This window comes from Vanessa atalanta, chromosome 24 (assembly GCF_905147765.1).
Source record: "Vanessa atalanta chromosome 24, ilVanAtal1.2, whole genome shotgun sequence".
In the NCBI taxonomy this organism is placed as follows: Eukaryota; Metazoa; Arthropoda; class Insecta; order Lepidoptera; family Nymphalidae; genus Vanessa; species Vanessa atalanta.
In genome coordinates, this window is record NC_061894.1 from 3,529,209 (window position 1) to 3,550,376 (window position 21,168).

General features: G+C 31.5%; 1 protein-coding gene across 1 annotated transcript in view; it reads left to right on the forward strand.

Annotated features, from left to right (window-relative positions):
* LOC125073396 (solute carrier family 2, facilitated glucose transporter member 8-like) overlaps positions 1-20,794 on the forward strand; it is a 35,404-nt gene extending 14,610 nt beyond the window's left edge. Inside the window, exons 3-9 of the mRNA XM_047684212.1 lie at positions 5,484-5,713; positions 10,754-10,870; positions 11,792-11,998; positions 17,313-17,445; positions 17,768-17,997; positions 18,455-18,649; positions 18,967-20,794. Coding sequence (XP_047540168.1) covers positions 5,484-5,713; positions 10,754-10,870; positions 11,792-11,998; positions 17,313-17,445; positions 17,768-17,997; positions 18,455-18,649; positions 18,967-19,239 — 1,385 coding nt within the window. The 3' untranslated portion in view covers positions 19,240-20,794. The remainder of the gene's footprint in view (positions 1-5,483; positions 5,714-10,753; positions 10,871-11,791; positions 11,999-17,312; positions 17,446-17,767; positions 17,998-18,454; positions 18,650-18,966) is intronic.
* Positions 20,795-21,168: the final 374 nt, after the last annotated feature.

Consider the following 21,168-nt stretch of genomic DNA (forward strand, 5'->3'; position numbering starts at 1 on the left):
TATTGATGGAAAACTTGTTTTTTAGCTTACAGTTCTTAAGACAGTTATTTAATTTAATAATTAATAATATATATTATACGAGTTTATTTGAAAGCTATTTTCTCTAACAACTCTCCCGTAACATCCGTCTCGACATATTCCCATTCGTCACAAGTAATTTAATCTTTATGGCATTGATTGTAAGGTTTATTTTCTTATAATGGGAAATTGTATCTTAAGTAGCAATAAAACTTAAGTAAAGACCAGCAAGTCTATTTTTAGTCAGATCTCTATAAATAGTAAAGCAGGATATTTAATACCAACCGCAGGTTTCTTAAATAATGTTATGATCTAAACTATTAGTTACGGGCTAGATTTTTTTTGCCGTAAAGATTTTTATATAGCTTTTGAAGTTATATTTCTCAGTCAGTTTAATTTATCATCCACCACATAAAATTATGTGATAAAAGCAAACGTGTTGAAATATATAACAAATATATATACATTGGTATCTTTGTCTTCTTGTATTTTAAGTCTATAATATTTTAACCCTATTTTAAAATAACCTTCGTCATGGTTTTATTTTAAACAGCTCCCGAATTAAATAAATGGAATACTGATGCTGCGTTTTCCATGGTCCTACCAGTAATACCACAGGAAGTTTTGTTCTTTTAATGTATATATATTAATCCAGAAACCAGGCTACGTCTCAGTCAAGTGATTTAGGTGCTATGAGGTAACAAACAGACAGAATTACAATTACAGAAAGAAATATGACAAGAGGAGGAAATAATCGATGGAAAGACTACGACCGTAATAGCAAATTTTGAATACATTTTAAATTTGAGAATTGGTAAAATATATGTTGCGTCATTCATTTTTTAAGTGTTTTTCCATTTAGTTAAAGCCCCCGTTTCGTTTCCAAAATGTTGACTCACTGATGAACGTGTAGCACGTAAATGTTAATTAAAATATTACGCATGCGTATGTGTTGAACAATATTTGTACACACGTGAAGAATTTAATTGTTGTAAATCGTTGTGAGATAAAAAATATTTGATGAAAAAATTATGCTTGTAAAATCAGTACAGCCGATCGATTTGTAAGAATTCAATTTATAATTTTTAACGTCAATGCATCACCGAAATGACTGATTTTCTTAAGAACTGAGCATTGTGAGTGAGCCGAATTAAATTGAATGATACGACCTAATCAACCTTATAGTAAGCATTGACTTAGTCAATTAAAGTACAAAATATTTTAAAAATACTAATTTCACAGAAAAATAATCTTGTTTGTTCAGATGCTCGTTAATGAATCACGTTCGAAACACAGTATTGATTATCGTGGAATTACTGTTGCTAAATATTTTGTTCCATAATTTCCGTCCAGATGTTAAGCTTTTATGTAGAGATGACAAAAGGCTAACGGCACCATGCATCTGATACACCGCAAGCCGAGGCGTATATCACCGAGATACTCTTATATATTAAATGTTAATTAAGCGTATAATTGAATAATTATAGCAACAGCAATACCAATGTCTTAAGTGATTAGTTGTATTATATAAATAAATAATGAGTTGCGTTATAAATTACAGCGAGAATAAATATAATTCTGTGTTTTTTAAATATTACAAAGCGAAATAATTTGTGTTATTTTATTACATACGAGAATTTTATTTATTTATTTAAATTTGGTGCTACAAATTGTTGATGTACTTGATAGGGTTTTGTGCACCCGTTTTGGTAGGTACCCACCCACTCATCACCAAAGAGCACTCTTTGATATTGTTGTGTTCCGGTTTGAAAGGTTAGTGACACATCTAACTAAAGGCACAAGGGACATAGCTTCTTAGTTTCAAGGTTGGTGGCGCTTTGACGATGTAAGGGATGATTATTATTTCTTAAAACGCCTATAAGGCGGTTGTAACAACTTCATAAGGTGGCCTATTTATTTAATTTAAAAAAACGGTTCATCCCTATATTACAAAACTACTATTCAAACAATATACATATAACTGATTATATTACAGATAAAAAGCGCCGACTTACTATTTGATTTCTAGGCTGGATATATAAAAAAAAAATTGTACTTTACTGACTCAGTAATTAAAATGTTGGAAAAGAGTAACTAATGGGTTTCTTGGCGGTTCTAAGTAGAATCTAGTTTCCGAACCGATGCATCTAGGTAGTAGGTAGTTAGCTTTAGATTTAATTCAACACTGTAGCGTGATACAAAAGTGCTTTTATGAGCCTACTTGAATATATGATATTTTTGTATTGATATATGTATAGTTTGTAAATACATAATAAATACGAGAACGAGGACGGTGACATAGTATGATACAAAATTACTTATATACTAATTATATTATGTTAAAAACTGATCCCATAATTGTATTCACAAAGTTCACACATGACTCACGGGATCACGACCGCTGTTTGCATGAGGAACTGGTTTCTTACTCATAATCAACTCAGGCGCATCTCGGATCGCGTTCCCTTACATCAGGGATGTCAACATGCGGCCCGCACACATGCAACCACCGTGGAATTTTGCGGCCAAATTATTACGAATTTAAATATTTGTATATAAATAAATGATACAATTCAAGTTCGTAATATCCTGCGTCTGTGTACGCAACAACGCCTACACGACATCAACTCCTGCGCAGATTTAAATTAAATTAAATTAATCAAATGTATTTATTAAAGGACACATAATAAACGAATGCAGACAATTAAAAACACGTTCAGAATATAAAACAACTAAGTATTGTGTGTAATATTTATTTTATTATTTTGGTAAAGAAACTGTTATTATAGTGAATCGAATAACAAAAAACAAAAAAAAATGTTCAATTTTAAAGTATATAAAAATTATGTAATATCATACTTCAAGCTATATTGTAAACAGGATTTTTTCTTTATATTGTTTCCGGCTTCTGACTTGCAATGAAATGCATAATTCTAGATTCAGGCGTTTAAGTAGTTGGTAATTAATATGTATAAAACAGCCACGTTATCCCTACGTAGTCGGAACGTGCAGCTAACTGAATGTTACTAATAACATATAAAAATGTACTAGTCTGTTTTTCTGTATGTCTCTGTGTATTATTATTAGTATAAATAAAGCCTACACTTAATATAATGACAATATTATAAATAATTTTCATTAATTCAACATCAGTCTTTAAGTAATGTGTTCGCGCAAGTCTTTACATTTGAATTGAATTATTAAATGCCCCGTCCTTCCAACTAGTTTGTCGTCCCTGCCTTACATTACATGGAATTTAATACTTAAATTACACTGATTATGAAACTGTCAACAAGATTTTATGAAACGTATATTTTATATGCTTTTATGCGTTTGTAATATGCTTAATAAAAGTTAAATTTTGAGTGCTGCTTAATTTTAAAGTAAAGTAACCGGTATATTTCCCATTGCTGGGCAAATGCTAGCTGGACTTGTGTAACTTTGGAGAAACTTAGAAATTCGTCTTTCTTACACATGTTCACAATTTAAACACAAATTAAGCCCATGGAAATTTAGTGATGCTTCCCCGATTCTGAACACATCATTACATGTGTTAAAAACAACTGTGTAATCTCAGCTCAGCACTATTTACAACAATATCAATTTTCATACAGTTTAAAATGAAGTTTTTTTTTTAATTGATTCGTTTTACTGAGTTTTTTTCATGACTAATAATTTAATCGGTTTTGAATTAGTTTGACTTTTTCCATATAAAAGTAATTACTGTCATGTCATCTATTGAAGATTTAGAATAAATACAGATTTCTCTGTAAACATTAATGAGATATTACTTTTATTATATCACCGTTTTGGTATATCATACAATGCATGTTAAAATTATAACGAGGTAAAACAATCAACTTGGCAAATGTACTGGGCTTACAAATAATTACGTTTCCGTAAAGATCATTTTCACTTAAAAACATTAATAAAGACTGATGTGACCTATGTGATGGATATTACGAATTGTGTCGTACTATAGATTTTGTTTCACGAAATAATAAAATATGTCTTTTTTTTTTATTTTATAACTTGAATATGGGCACAGACTATAATTGTGATACATGTATGTTATAACTTTTATATATGCTGTGTTTGTTTAATAGTCGTAAAACATATTAGCTTTAGCTATTAGCTTTTGAAGCAAACATTGCCAAAACTATAAAGATACAAATAAACTTTATACGAGAGATCTGTCCCAAATTTCTATAGAATCAGCTGCACAGTATACCTAATCCAAAATATATAATTGACAAAGTATGATATTATTATTAACACATATAAATATAGCATATTAATTTTAAACTTTTCATATCGTACGAAGTCGGATAGAGTTTATTATTTAAGTTTGACTAACATTCGCCAAAAACAACGACCAATTTATTATTCATTCGTTTCATATTTGTTAACGAAAGTATCTAATGAGATTTGTTAAAAATGTAAACAACCTATAGGTACATAAATTATTCAAATCCTATCTCGAATTTATTCTAACTGATTAAAAAAATACAAAATTTTAATGTAATTATAGTATTTTCTTAAATAAATATATATTTTTTTATGATATCAGTTGGCGGATGAGCAAATGGTCCACCTGATGGTAAGTGGTCACCACCGCCCATAGACAATGGCGTTGTAAAAAATATTAACCATTCCTTACATCACCAATGCGCCACCAACCTTGGGAACTAAGATGTTACGTCCCTTCTGCCTGTAATTACACTGGCTCAGTCACCCTTTATACTGAGTACTGCTGTTTGGCGGTAGAATATCTGATGTGTGGGTGGTACCTACCCATACGGGCTTGCACAAAGCTCTACCACCAAGTAGTATCCTCTCACTAAACCTCGTCACCCATTTTACTTAATAAAAGCTGAATGAATTTCAAGACACAATAATAATCTGTTAACGGTAGGTTTTAATCTGTCGAACCTTGATCTAACCTGATCTAACTAGAATCTTTAATTGCCCAACGATTAAATACCAGTTACATGCAACTGAGACAAAACATAATAAATTAACATTTCTTGCATTACTTAAATTAAAAACATATCAATCACAGCGACATAGATAAGTACATTATTTATCATGTCACTATAATTTGCCAAGAAGGTTTTTGCAAATAGTTTTTAGTCCGCTTAAAAAATCAGAATGACAGCTGAACAAATAATTATCAACTTTTATATTTTTTTATCTTCTATACCATTTAATGTTATGTTTATTATAATTATAAATAAATTCAAGTTTTAATTAATGGAATTCAATGTTCTTAAATTATTAATTATACAATTAGTATAAGCAAAAAAAATATGCCGTTGATTTGGATTATAAAAAAACCCTACTTTTTTTTTAAATTATAAATCGGGCAAATAGAATTAACTTTCTTCAAGTAAATTCGTTATATTTAAATATGCCTCTTAAAATTAATTTGGTAATATCACTAATGACATAATTATTATTTCTAGTAACCATCCCGGTGCTGAACTTCGGAATGTTAATGGGCTGGCAGTCTCCAATGACGCCCATCCTGCAATCAGAAGACGGACCAGCTCCAGAACCAATCACAGACGAAACGATCTCTTGGATGGCCTCAGTGACCTTCTTCCCACCAATATTCTGCGGTTTCCTAGTAGGTGACCTAGCTGATAGGTGGGGCAGGAAGACCACCACAATGTTGACTTCCTTAATGCTTGTGGTAAGTTCAAATTCTGTTAAAAGTTTAACGTTATATTTTGAAACTTGTCTGATGTAACTATCTACAGGATTGGTACCACCCAGTCGTCACAAATTCTAATTAAAAAAATATTGCCGTGTTCTGGTTTGAAGGTTATGGGATCCAGTGTAACTGCAGTCATAAGGGACATATAATTTGTGACGTATTGACGATGTTGGGGATTTATATATTTCACGCTGTGTCTATGGGACCACTTATCACCTGGTGGTCCGCTTGCCAGCTTGCAAACCGACTTGACATAAAAGGTCAATTTTTCTTGGGACTACTTATGCAGCAAATATAATATACTGTCTAACTTTGTTGTGTTCGTAGGTTGCGTCGCAGGCTTAAAAAATATTTTATTATTTACTGGGTGGTTAATATTTCTTAAAGTGCCAATGTCTACGGACGTTACAGACCATTTGTCATATGCCAGTCTACCCTATGCTATAAAATATGCTTCCATGACTATAAAATATCTGGTCACTATATTAATATTAAAATATTGCAAATACAAGCAAAGCAAAGCATGCTTAAAAATTACTGTTTTATTATAATGACCTTCGTAACTGTTGAACGGTAGTGAATGGTTCAATTCAATACCAGCTCTTTAAATGTGAAACCAATTACGAGAACGAATGAGAATCATGTAAATCGGTGGGTTTTTTTCGTAACAACATAATATAGCTTCAAATTATATATATATTTGATATCAGAAATGCGAGTCAAAGACTAAACTCAATAAATTTGTTCCCACCATTTTTCAAAAAGCGTGGTCACCTCGTTACCAATGGTTTCCCGTTGGTTTAATTATGTTTAAATGTCATTAAGATTATATTAATCTGTATTTAAAGCAAATCAGATTGGTTTTCTATGTTCTTTGTAAAGTAATGTTTCCTAAACCAGGTAACGTTTTAAGCTATGTTAGTTTAATAAGTGTTATTTTTTAATAGCTTACGTACTTTTAACTGACTTTGATAATTGAAAGTGCTAAGTTATCCTGTATGTTTATGTGTTTGCGATATTATCACTACCAATTTTAATGATTCTTTTAGTACATTAAGATACCATTATTGTGAACAGAATTTTGAGTATAATAGTTACGAGAATCGATATAATTCGATTGAAAAAAAAAATACAAAATGATTATTTCATATTTTACATAAGACGACACGAATAAATAAAAGGTGAAATTTTTTAAAAATCTCGTGGTCTTACCGATGCTCTATGGCATAGAGTAAAGTTCGATTGAAAAAGCTCGAGTATTCTTTGGTATAAATCGATCGCATTTTACAAAGAACATTTTACATTTTACGTTAAAATATTGTCAAAAGCACAAGTCTGTGCTGTATGTTGTTCTTTTTTTTCAAAACTCCACCGGTTTTGTTTAATTAGACTTAACTTTTTTAATGTTTATTTTTATTCTATTTCTATATCTTTTCTAAACTTTTTTTAAAATAAAATAATTATATTTCATAAACATCAGACTCATTCACACAAATATAATTTTAAAACAATTTTCGTTTTATCTGTATTGTATCCGTTACAAATAGTTGCCAACAGACCTAGGGTTTAATTTGATCATTACAGAGGCGGTCCCAACCGCTCTCTGCTAGAAAATTGTTACACATAACATTCTAATTATCTAATACTTGAATATCTATCATTTAAGTAATTACAATGTAGTTATTTTCTAGTAATTTCAAAGCGTTATAAAGAAATATTAAATATAAATAATTAACTTCTTTTAATAAACTATACATATTTTTTCTATTTTTAATCTGTAAATATTGTATATTCACTTTGATTTCTTAGTCACAAAGTTACAAAAAAAAAAAACGTTTTTGTCATAATGGACTGTCTAAACTTGCTTCCTACGAGGGGATTTTTAAAGACCATTAAAGACTTACTCTTTCTAAACGTCGTATTAATATTGTAATGAGTATATGATACAATCACAACATAATTTCAAAACAAATTTTTGAAATGATGTTGTATCAGTCATTGTTTAGCTAAATCAATCTACGATACTGTGGCTTGATATACAGAAGATAAAATAATAAAATTATATGAGATTTACAATATGACGTAGGTCGATTGCTTGATTATCTGTTTTTTGACGACGATGATGACGTTTAGCGGTATTTTATAATTACTGATTAGGTCATAACTTGGGTAGCAGCTTTGTTAACCGTAGTGCAATGACCGTCTAACTGAACTTGGTACAGTTCTATATAATAGATCTGTTTTGTAAAGCAACTTAAAGTTTTGTTAAACATCAGGGGGACAATTCTACGAACTTGTATGATACGTTCCCGATTCTATTCCGGTCAAATTTCGACTATTCCTTACAAAAAATAACCTGAGCTTAATCGTAACTGAGGACTAATTCTACTGATTATAGACTCCGATCGAACTGGATCGTTGGGTTTGCATTGTGTAGAATAGGCACTTCGATTCGATTAAGATAAACTGTCAATTTTGTTAGTAGAATTAGTGCCCTGATTCGCCAATCCATCTGCGACACACGTATTGTTAGTTACAAAGGTTTCAAAGCTTTGTTCGTATTGCATAACATTTAAATAATAAAAAATATATGCCGGATGTACTTCTAGCACTGCGGTTTCCGATCTCTCAGCAATCATTTTTAATTATACGTATATGATGAATACGAGAATGATTATAATATAAAAATATGTATTTAAACGAATCGCAGCAGTGATATATATAATTGCAATTTGGAGATATGACGAAGTTTTGAGGTATTGTCGCTATAATGACTGACCTAATCTAGGACTGTATTTAGCACAAACGCAGTTCATTCAACTGCGCAGAACTTAGAAAAGTGACACAGGATGTTATATCCCCGAAACATTTAACCAAATTGAACAATTATACAAATTCAGAACGTGCATACATAGTGCATATATAGCGTGGAAAATTCATACAAAAGATATACATACAAAACTTAATCACATAAATATGGTATAATACAGGGTTTGAGTACAAACTAGAGTGACATAAAACAATAGTTACCTAAAAATGTAATTAGTTTTACGTCTTGTTCGATATTTAAACGTGAACTTAAAAAAAAATATAGAAACTTTTTTGCTGATTTATGTTTTGTTTTATTTTTCACTATTGTGGCTTGTAATCATTTTATTCATACGTAATTTCTCATTACAAGTGGACTATGCTCATTAAAGAGTAAATTAATGATCTTTAACTCAAAATTGGACAAGACCAAGCTCATGTTCATCGAGCATTTCGTGTAGGGATTGATATACGTTGAAATTATCCTCTTGATGTTGTTGAATAACGTTATACATGGGTCATATGGATCAGGTCGAATAGCTCCGTAGGAACAACATCGAGTAGGAAGCTGATCGAAACATTTGTTTCGGAAATGGCAATTTTTACAATTCCCTACGATGTTCGAATTTCATACAGCAATTTTTGACGATTTTTGAAGTATGTTTTTAATCGATTGAAGATAAAGGATATATAATATTAGGATGTAGTTATGTGTAGTTTATTATTATACTTTAATATAAGTATTCTTAAATTATAGTTATTATCTCCTCTTTCTATCTATATCCGCATTTACTTGATTTCGTTTTCAAACTTCTATCACGAAAGGTTTTCTGTGATAGATCGCTTTAAGCGATAAGACCGCCTTTGCGCACCATTTGTAATATTTCGTTTCTCTAATGTACTCAACAATTGTTGTGTAATGTGTTGTGAAATAAATACATAAAAAAAAAAAATTAACTAAACCCTCCCACAGGTGGACCAGATAATTCTGGGACCCACCTAGATGCTGCTATCACACGGACCTAGAGGACTGCGATTAAGTGCAATAATGATAATTATATACTTTGGCGTTATAAATTTAAATCACAAGTTAAGAAAATTGTAAATAATAAGACATATTACTCAATTAGGGACATTATAGATTATAAAAAAGTGTGGAGTTCGTTTTTATTGATCCATCATCCGTGCAGCTTAAATAATTACTCTACTGTATATACTGCAGTTTTATTGCGGGTCTCTACTCTGTGGAATTTACATTTAAATCGGTGATAGTTTTTAATTTGATTTAGTCCTCAAAATGACTATTCAAAGGTTCTACATAGCCTACTGATATTAAAAATCTATTTAAACTATACTGAATAAAGTATATTGTGATTTGATTGATTGATACTAATATTATAAAGAGTTAAAATTTGTTTGTTTGTATGTAGGTGACCTTTAGAACTAATGATCCTTTACCTACCAAATTTTTTTTACTGGTAGAAAGGTACATACCCTATGAAGGAAATAATGTAATTATTTACTTCATAGGGTATGAAGTTTATTTGTATCATATAATTTTCTTTATTAATGAATTGCACCCGTCCCGAGTTAATAAATTAAATAAATTTTACAATTATAATATGTTCTCGTGTCAATGACGTTATTTACGGAATAAATTCTACAATTCGTATAACCTCGCCGACTGATACTGGAAAATAATAAATATGTATAATTTTATTTCAATTTTTTTATTGAAAAAAGTTAAACAAAGGCCTCGTATTGCTATTGTTTAGAAGAATTCAGTTAGAAAGTCATAAAAAGATTTTGATTTAGATGAGATAAAACGTGTAATAAAAAAAGAATTTAAAATGTCATTTAAAAAGAAACTATAACTAAAAAGGAATTAAACGTAATTAAACCTCCTTGCACAATGTATAAATTATTTTTACTATAATTACCTTTACTTTTTTTTTTTTTTGCGAAACAATCAGTACCATTCGTTCTTTAAACTTTAACATAAATAAGCACATGATCCAGTAAAGTTTTCTCTTATAACTAAACACATAATAAAGTTATAGAACAAAATAATTATGAATATCTTAATAAAATAATAATAAAAAAACCACGAAAAACGGGGTATCGTTCTAACTTAAAATTCCTAAAGTTAGCGATGTCTAAACATCTGTCTTTGTCTATTTATATAATACAGAATAATGTTGTTATCAGATCAGCTGGTCAATCACCCTGTTCTCCCTTCGGCCCTGGGCTCTGATCGCATCGCGAGCAGTCGCAGGCCTAGCATGTGCAGGCTGTTACGTCGTCACGCCATTATATTTAAAAGAGGTAAGCAGTCCAACATGTTAACCGTCAGTAATTACATAATGAGTTCCCTAAAAAAAGGCTTAATTAAACTAAACGCTTAATATGTAAACGCCCGTCACTGTTTACTTGACCTAGAACTGTCACTAATGGTTGATTTACCTGTACAGGTTTTGGCGAAAATCAGACCGAAGATATTTAAAAGTAAAAATAATAATAACAGTCTGTAAACGGCCTCCACTCCTTTTGAGGAGAAGATTTATACCTCCACGCTCCTCCAATACCGGTCGGTGGAAAGAGATGTGACAGAATCTCATTGAAATTAGACACATGCACGTTTCCTTACGACGCGTTCCTTCACCGCCGAGCTTGAGATGATTTATAAATACGAATTACGTTGATATTGGTTTGACATTTGAAATTCATGTAAGCATTAATGTAAATGTAAACTTAGATGGTTGCATTTATTTAGGACATATAAAGATATATCATGTTTATAAACTAAACTACGAATTAAGACTCAGTATTTACGGTTGTACAATGTGTAATGATTAAAAAATGGCCGGAAACAACAAATTGACTTTCGCATTTGATGTATAAAAAAATATACAAGAGAATATATCGGTAATAATATATAATAATATGTAGGTTCCACCAACTCATTATATATTCAACCTCCAAGCAACAATACTATTGTTGTGTTCCGGTTTAAAGGGTGAGCCAGTATAACTACATGCAAGAGGGATAGTTCACAAGGTTGGTGGCGGATTGGAGATAAAGTAATAATTAAAACTTCTAACGCCAATAGTGCCTATGGGTATTGGTGACCACGTTCCAATAGATGGCCCATTTGATCGTCCGCCAACCTATTTCTAAAAAGAAAGTTAGATGGTCGTGGGGCACAGCTATGAATCATCAAATACTAACCATTTTTCTGTAATCCAGGTGGCATCAGACAACATACGCGGAGCGTTGGGCTCGCTCTTCATCCTGTCACAGAACCTCGGCTACCTCGTGGTCTACATCGCTGGTGATTTCTTCTCATTCGCCGCCGTCATGTGGCTGTGCACGGCCATACCCGTGTTACACTTGTTCGTGTTCCTTGCTATGCCTGAAACACCAGTATTCCTAGTCAAGCAGGGCAAATTAAAGGTGAGTTGTTTTAGTAACAATTATATACATATTACAAATATTATAAGTGCGGAAGAGTATGTTTTTGTTACACATGAAATTCTGCATGGACGACGTCGAAAATATAGAAAAATTTATAGAATACCTAATACATGACATCCCCCCTCCCGTGGGTGGGAACTAGTTCTACACTATTCGAATATATCATATGTAAACATATAACTAAATAGACTATTCTATTCATTACCGTCTTTACCATAGGGCACACGGGGCACGTGCCCAGGGCACCCATCCTGAGAGGGCCCCGAAGAACCAACAATTTACCAAATTAAACTAATAAATATCTAGCAAACGCGCTCCAAATTCATGGGTGACCAAGGGCCCAGCATAGCTTGAGACGGCTCTGATTCTATTCCAACCGCGATCAGACCAAAAGCCAAACAAACAACATTAATTTGTCATTCAAATGTCTATTGGACTGTCTTATTGGTTGGCTAACCTAAGCCATTGTATATAGCATAGGTATTTAAGTTTAAAAGTTTTTGGTAGGTTAGCCCAGAAATTCTTAGTATGTAAATGTAGTTTGGAAATTAACAATATCACACTACTTAAATGGGAAATTAACAATGACAATTGTTAGTTCTGTGCCTGATCCCCAAGTTGCGGATTGATATCCCACAGAACTATGATCATGAGAGGCTGGGGCATGAGGGGCTGTTGCTGCGTTTGCACATACACTGTTATACATATATAAATGTTAAGTTAGAGGCGTGCCATACGCCTTTTACTAAACAGGCTCACTTTTCAAACTGGAACACATTTGCGCAATCCGATATTTAAATATTTAGATGCCTATAGTATATTCCAACCATAAGTAAAAATTAACTAAAAAAACTTCGACATTGAATTAATGCGATACCATTGGTGTCTTCGAGTTCGAGATCTTGAATTATATTCATAATGGATTCGCAAAAATATACGAACGTTGACGGAGCTGTTTTCCAAAATTTGGAAGTAAAATTGAAAAATTGAAAAAAAGTGGATATAAGTCATTCAATAGAAATGTGTTTAATTATAAATAAAGATATATTCATGAAGAACTGTTAGTAGTACACAACATAGCCATTACCAAATTATATAAATATTTTTCGATTGGAATAGGCTTTTAATTTATATGTTTATCCTTTTAAAAATGGTACCAAACCACGGATTTTTGTAATACTATTATCATAAAACAATTATAATTTTGTAGTTTCATACACCTTCGCAATTGTTAGGTACGTGGCAATTTTTCCAGCAAAATTAGAAAGCACTAAATAGGTTTCAAGATAGATTTAATTTATGAACAGTATATTTTTATTAGGTGGTACTTTAATGACAGTTTTAATCGTACCAAAACTCACAAAATTCAAAGACATATTTTTGCAATTTTTTTCATAATAGGTGTTCGTCTTTAATGAATATACAATGTCGATTTGGTAAAAAAAGGTACAAAACTGCGAGAAATCGTTAGTTTTTTTTTAATCCTCATACTTTTTTTCTATATCATGTTTTGTTTTGATATCGTATTCTCAGAAATAAGCAAGGATACGACTTGTTTATGTGTTTTATTCGAATAACAATTTTTATATCGTATAAAAACCGGTCGACTTCGAATTTCGTCGACTTTAAATTATACATACATATATAATTTTTATTTTTGAAGTCCATATGATGTAAAGCCCAACAAAATCCATCAAAATTAAAGCTTTCTTCAACTTCTTGCATAAATATTTAATCAGTCATATTTTGGTTTTTAGATTTAATTTATTGGACATTATTTTAATTTTTTCTTTCGTCTAATTAAATTATATCTAAAAATACATTTTCTTCATATCCATCAACTTCTATATATTTGACCTTGCCAGTACATATATTATTACCTAGGTAGTCTCTACTAAGATGTGATTTTTTTTAAAGTTTGTAATATAGTTTGAGGAAATGGACCACCTTATGCTTAGTGGTCACCACTGCCCATAGACATTGGTACTTGGTAAATAGTAACCATTCCTTACATCGCCAATGCGCCATCAACTTTAGGAGCTAAGAAGACGTTATGTCCCTTGTGCCTGCAATTACCCTGGCTCATCTACCGCTTAAAAAAACATAACTAAATCTAGCTGTTATTGTTGGCCAGTAAAATGTCGCGTTTTTTTTTATGGTAGGGTTTTGTGCAAGCCCATCTACCAAGTCAAAAACGATAATTCTTCGCAACTGTCTTCTGGCGTTTAGTAAATACCTCGCCGTTCCTAGGAAATGATTGAAAATATATGTATGTGTTCGTATGATAAGAAATTACAATATCCAGTTCCAACATCCGATGGGTTTTACCGAAGTAAAAGTAATTTCTAAGAAACTTCATAAGGAAAAATACCGACAAAATATTCCACACTTTGTATTTTCTTTGCATTGGATTAAACTAATACAAGTATATCGGTTTTTTTTTCATCAGCTACGGCTCAGTAACGAAGATTTTGAGTTTAATTTTTGTAGTTTGTGGTAAAACAAATGTATGGGCCAACTTTATTATCTTGGTGTGCGTGACGGCTACGCTTGACACTCGCCAAACGTCAAACTAATTTACGCACACTAGGTGCGTGTACGTTACGGCCAAGAGTTGGCCACTATTTTTTCCAAAGCGTTCTCAGCTTTGACATTTTTATTTCTCTAATTTTGGCAAATATAACGTCATTCGTATTCAATATTTGTCGCCATTTTGGAAAGAAGTTAAGAAATCTATTTTTTTTTCTAAGTGTGACAATATGTTTTTTTTTTATTATCTATATCAGTCTGCAACCTTTGACGATCATTCAACTTTAATTATCTTGAGTTAATTAATTACTGTGCAGGCCTTGACCCAATAACGTGAACACACTTCAAATATATGCTTTATACCATAGACAATGTTATATTTTTTCAGATAACAGATAAAAAATATATAAACAAACTCAAAAAAAAATATATAATTAACGAATCCATTTTGTAATTTTCATGACTATAAGGATTGTTTAATGATACATAATATTTTTTCTACATTTTAAAACATTCCATAGATTAAAAATATATTACACAGATATTATATCGGTATTTTCGTCTCTTATTTAACGGAATTCTTATTAAGTTATAATATATAATATATGTAATTCAACTCAACATGAAATGGACGCTTAAGATATAAACTATTTAATTCCAATGCTATTGCAAAACTTCCGCAAACTGACAGAACTGGAATATGGCGCTTATATATTAATGAATGGAATCGTGACCAATGAATTTTTTTTTTTTTCTAATTATACTAGATATTGACGAAGGTTGATTTAAATCATCCGGTTAAAGAGTAACTCGGTATTATTTAAACGTGGCTTAATGGACACCTATAAACTATTATCCTATACATATAAGATACTAGTTTTCGTATTACTTTAAATTTTACGATGATCGGTTTAGTTTAGTAGTTAGGTATATTTTTACCTTTTGCATTTGTACTATTAGTCAGGGTGAACTAGTGGACAGAACACACCGCCTGCATTAGCAGCGAGTGCGGTATTTCGCGTAAATAGACTTCTAGATTTCTCCTTAAAAGAGGACTGCCATCGCGCCAGTAGGATATATACCGACCGCCTCATTTTTTTGGTTAACTATTGGTGTACTCCTACAAAGGGCCTCGAGAACCACACTATCCCCTTCATCCATTTCATTCTAATTTAACTTTTAGCAAACATTACACTACCTAAGAAAAACAATTTTATGATCGCGTCATGATTGTGTAATTTAGTATGTAATTGATTGACACGGAACTTTGACATAATACGGTAATAATATCTCATAGCTTACAATAGTTTATTAAATATGTTTAATAAACTATTATAAGCTGCTTGCTGTGCTTCGTCAATCTAGTGGATGATTGGGGGTTCAAATCCCGTAACAATGTCTTTTTCCTATCTATGGTGACTTCCTACTTTGTGATATATTTATTATTTTATTCGTAAACTATTATACTAAAATTATTTAATTTTATAACTGCATAATTAACTAGGAAATCGCTTTCCTTTTCTATTTAACATATAGCAATTCTAAGAATTATATCGCTAAGCGACAAAGAAACAGTGCTTATAACAGTCGTTTATCACTGAGAACGATTTAATTGTATTTGTTTCTATAATTATGAATAATAACTGTTCGGTCATGTATAATGGAATAAATAAAAATGATTCGTGGAACAAATGATTGTCATTTACAACGTTATTGCCGAGAACAGTCCGAGCATGGTATTTTAATATAATAGCTGTCCGTCCCGACTTCGTTAGAATAAAATAATTTATTCCCGAGACTTTTATAACCAATGACACAAAAGTTACGAATACCAACTGTATTCGCCCGTATGGGGGTTCAATTCTACTAATAATGAATTACTACATAAGATAATACGAAAACGGCAAATTAGCACAGCTTACGTTACGATTCGCTATAGTAACAAAAGAAAACCAAAGTATATAAGAGCAATATATATATAAGATATAAGTATAATATATAATAAATATATAAGAGCAAAGTATATAACACCTGCCCATCACACGCGTTATATCTGATTACGTCATAATCTTTGTCATTCAATTCACTTTGTTAATTGAATGAATATTGTCATGAATGAATTCATTTGTCTATATTGTTTTAAACTGTAACAATTTGGACTCGCTTTTGAAACATCGGTTCCGTGTTCACTGGATACCAGAATACTTTAAATAGTCTGATTACAACATCCGTATTTGTGGTGATCTTTGAGCTGGGTAAGGCTAGCAATATCGGAATCGTGGAAGTTACTTAATCTATAGTTCAATACTAATATTATAAATGCGAAAGTAATTCTGTCTATCTGTCTGTTAGTTGATCTTTCACGGTGAAGCCACTGTATCGAATTAAGTATGAAGCAAGCTTGAACTCCAAGGAACATAGGCTACTTTATACCTAAGTCCTAACACCTAACGACCAACCCCTAAATCGCGAGAGATCAGAGAATCCTCAGGCGACAATTAGTATTAAACAGGACTTTTATTTTTCTTTGACTATCAATAAGTAATCGTATTACTTACATTTAAAAAAGGAATTAAAATTTTCTAATTAGCTCTAATTTTGATGCACATTATTAGTGTCATAAATATTATATTATATTGCAACGTATGAATAATTACGAGTTTATATCACGTACGTGTAATTTTAATTGTGGCTTAAAATAAAAAGTTCATATTAATACCTTAATAAATTACACATAATTTAAAAACAATATTTTTATGTTTAGGAGGCCAGAGCGGCGTTGGCGTGGCTACGACACACCACTGTAGATGACAAGAACCTCGAAGAAGAGATCCAGGTAATGGAAAGAGAGGAAGAATACGCAAGAACCATGAAGAAAGCTTCCTGGAAGAGCATCGGTGAGAATAACAAAAAAAAACAATTAAATATATTTTTATGTCATTTAAAATGTAAATAAAACTTTATAAATTTCACATACATTTTATTTTATAATAGTTCTTTTATTATCTAATTTGCACTACCTTTTTGGTCACGCAAAACTGTGACGAAACACGAAAACTCGTGGAAGTGATCGGAATAAGAAAAAGTTCATTGGCAATTTGAAAATAGATATGTTATACGTATATAAACACATCATCCTGTAACTTATGTACAGTAAAGTTTATAAATAAATAACATTTGAAAGTATATGTATTACATGTAAAATATTCTCTTTTCCAGTTCAAGACAAAACCACATTTAAAGCGTTCAGGATATCAGTAAATGTCATGTTATCGCAAGAGACATGCGGCTACCTCGTGGTGCTCATGTACGCTGGGTCCATCTTCGAACAGGCTTCCGAATCCATCAGCCTCAAGCTCAGTCCGAACAAGCAGACGATTGTCGTTGGAGTCATACAACTACTGGGTTCCATCGTTGCCAGTTGTATTGTTGAAAAGACTGGCAGAAAGGTATGGCATATTAAAATATAATAATTGATTTTATTTTAAGCATAACCACACAGGTTTTACTGGCGGTAAGGCTCGGTACAGGCCCTACATAACTTATCACATAGTCTAACGCCAGCAGCAATACTTAGTTTTGTTGTATTCCGATTAGAAGGGCGAATAACCAGTATAGCTAGAGCCACAAGGGACATAACATCTTAGTTCCTAATATGGTGTCGTATTGGCAGTGTAAGGGATGGTTCACATTTATGGCAAGACGAATGTCTATGGACGATGTAGACTACTTTACTGACTTTACCGTCCATGTGCTAGTGTGCCAGCCGACTTAAAATACAAAATCCTTTTAATTTGGGGCGTGTGATACCAAGGACAGATACTGTCACTTTAGCTTGGTTACTTTGGAGACTTACGAAATTTATTATTTACTATTCTAACTAATAACGCTCTTCAATAATCCCAGTGGTTGCTCGCTGTGACGTCATTCGCGACGGGTCTTTCAATGCTGGCGCTCGGCGGTTGGTTTTACATCACATCTAAGTCAATATGGCTACCTGCCTGGTTGCCAGTGGTCGCCATGTGTCTCTGCATATTCTCCGACGCGGCTGGCTACCAGCCCGTGCCATACGTCATAACGTCTGAGTTGTTTTCATTTCAAGTAAGTTTTGTTACATTTCAATGAACTAATTTTGAACTAGAATTATACTTATAAATAATTTACTTTCAGGTAATCACTAAATGAAAAAAAAAATCACTAAAAAGAATTTCTATCAACAATTTTGATATAAATTTAACAAAATGTTAATAAATATAAAAAGAAAAACAATACACGTAAATAAAATATAATATTTTAATTAATCTATTTTAAGAATAAACAAAAACTATCACTTAAATTCCCTCTCCTTATGTCACAACGGAATAACAAAACTAAAATTTAATATCCTTAACTGATGGAATCCTAATCTCTTATTCCAGCATCGTGGTATGGTGACGTCATTCGTCAGCAGCGTCGACGCCCTCAGTGACTTCCTCCAAACGAAAGCCTACGACCCCCTCTTAAAACTATTAGGAATACATTGGGTCTTCATACTTTTCTCATTGGTTTGTTTCATAGGCACGTTATATACCGTATTATATGTACCAGAGACGAAAGACAGAACCGTAGAGGAAATCTATGCCATTCTAGATGGCAGACAGAAGGAGAAAAGGAAAGATGTGGAAACCGGAAACGAAATGAGTAGACTGTAAACCATTATTTTTATACGCTCGGAATTCCCTATTTATTTATATATAAAAATTATTATTGACTAAAAACGGACAATGTGAAGACATAAAATGTTAATTAAAAAAATTAAATCAGTAATTGTAACAGCACGATTGTAATTTTTAATTGGTAAGCAAGGGACACGTGTTATGAAGTTAAGCATTCGAGAGCCGATTGGCAGAGAGCGTAATTCGAATTTAGAACTGCAGTGGCGATTGGCGTTAAGCTGCTGTTGTTGTGCTGTACGACAAAATAGCGCCAGTTCCAAACAGTCAATAACAAAAATCATATCTTAAAGTCGGCTTTTCTAATCCTAATATACAATACTTTGCATTCCAAAATAAAATTTAACATAAAATATGTTATTAAAACAAAGTATAGATATCATTTTATATGTTATGAACTTTCTAACAATGTTTTAATTCAAATATAAATTAATCTATCGTGGACGATTCTTTTTGGATCTGAAATTGTAATATATATCTGTATGTAGATATTACAATTTCATTTTTTTTTATGTATATTTCTCGCTAACTTTCTTTGGTGACTTCGCACTTGCATAATTATAAAAGCCAAGGAACAATATTTATATTCGTTTGCCTTGTGATAGTGTGAAAGAGACGGAAATAGAGTACTCTTTACCTATTTCCGTCTCATTTTATTACATCTGTGCCAATACTTCAACAAAAAAAAAAAAATTCTGTTTTAATTTAATTTGTACAAAAACAATAAAACATAAATGAACTATATTACTTTATTTTTATTTCATAAAGAGTTCAAAATTAACTAACTGATTATTGTCTTTAGGTTTCTTAACAAATAAAAAAAGGTTTCCTTTCAAATAAAACTTTTGAGTTCATAAAAATAATTATTGTTTAAGTAACTCGACATGAAAGACAGATATATTAATAATATTAATAAGAAAATAACAACAGAACCAAACAAATCAAGTCAGTTTCAATTTCGCGTATATTGTTGTTTGGCCAAAGAAGCCAGATCTTGAAACAAACCATCCGCTCCGAGTTTTTTAACAATTTTTATTATTAATACTAATATTTACATAATTATTTATATATACCGTCATTACCTAAACATTTTTGTCTTTGACATATATATTTTTTAAATTATACATAAATAGCAAAGAAAACTATTCTTTATCTTTAATTCAAGGCGTCAAATTTTTGACATATTTTATTTACCAATTCCAGTGATTAAAAATGTATTTATCATTAATATGCACTTCAAAATTTTATACCGACTAATCTTCTATGTGTCAAATCTATTATACATGCCATTGGCAGAATATTTTGTACTCAACGAAGCGAAGGTACGCGCTAAAAAAAAAAAATTTTGTACAGATTAGATTCAAAAAATGTATGCTTGTTTTGATTGTGCAATGAAATGTTTATGCTGTGATAAAGTTGAAATTACTTTATTTGTATACAAGATTTTTTTTATTTTTATTGAGCTGTTGATTCCAATTTTGTGATATTATTGACGAATTAATTATGGTATTATTAGAAATAAGTTTAGATGCCATTAAATAATTTATGCTGGAGTATATTTTGTTTAATTTCTTTACTGAGTAACTCTACTCTAAGAATTTTCAAGGTTCTTAGACAAATCCGGCGACTTGAAAAAACAACGGGCTCAGGCCTAATGACTTGATAAAATTAAAGAGGTATGGGATTGTGTAACCACAGAGAACACCAACTCCGAGCTGCCTTTGAGAATATCTTAACAAAGTACCCAATATTTTTTGTCTCAACCGAACTGGGTTTGAAATAAGGATCTCGGGATCTGTCTTGCTTAAAACTTCGCCTTCTAGCACATTTATTTACCTTTTACGTCGTAATCGTAAATAAAAATAGATTGAAAGCAATAAATTTCTCGTAAAAATATATTGTTCTATA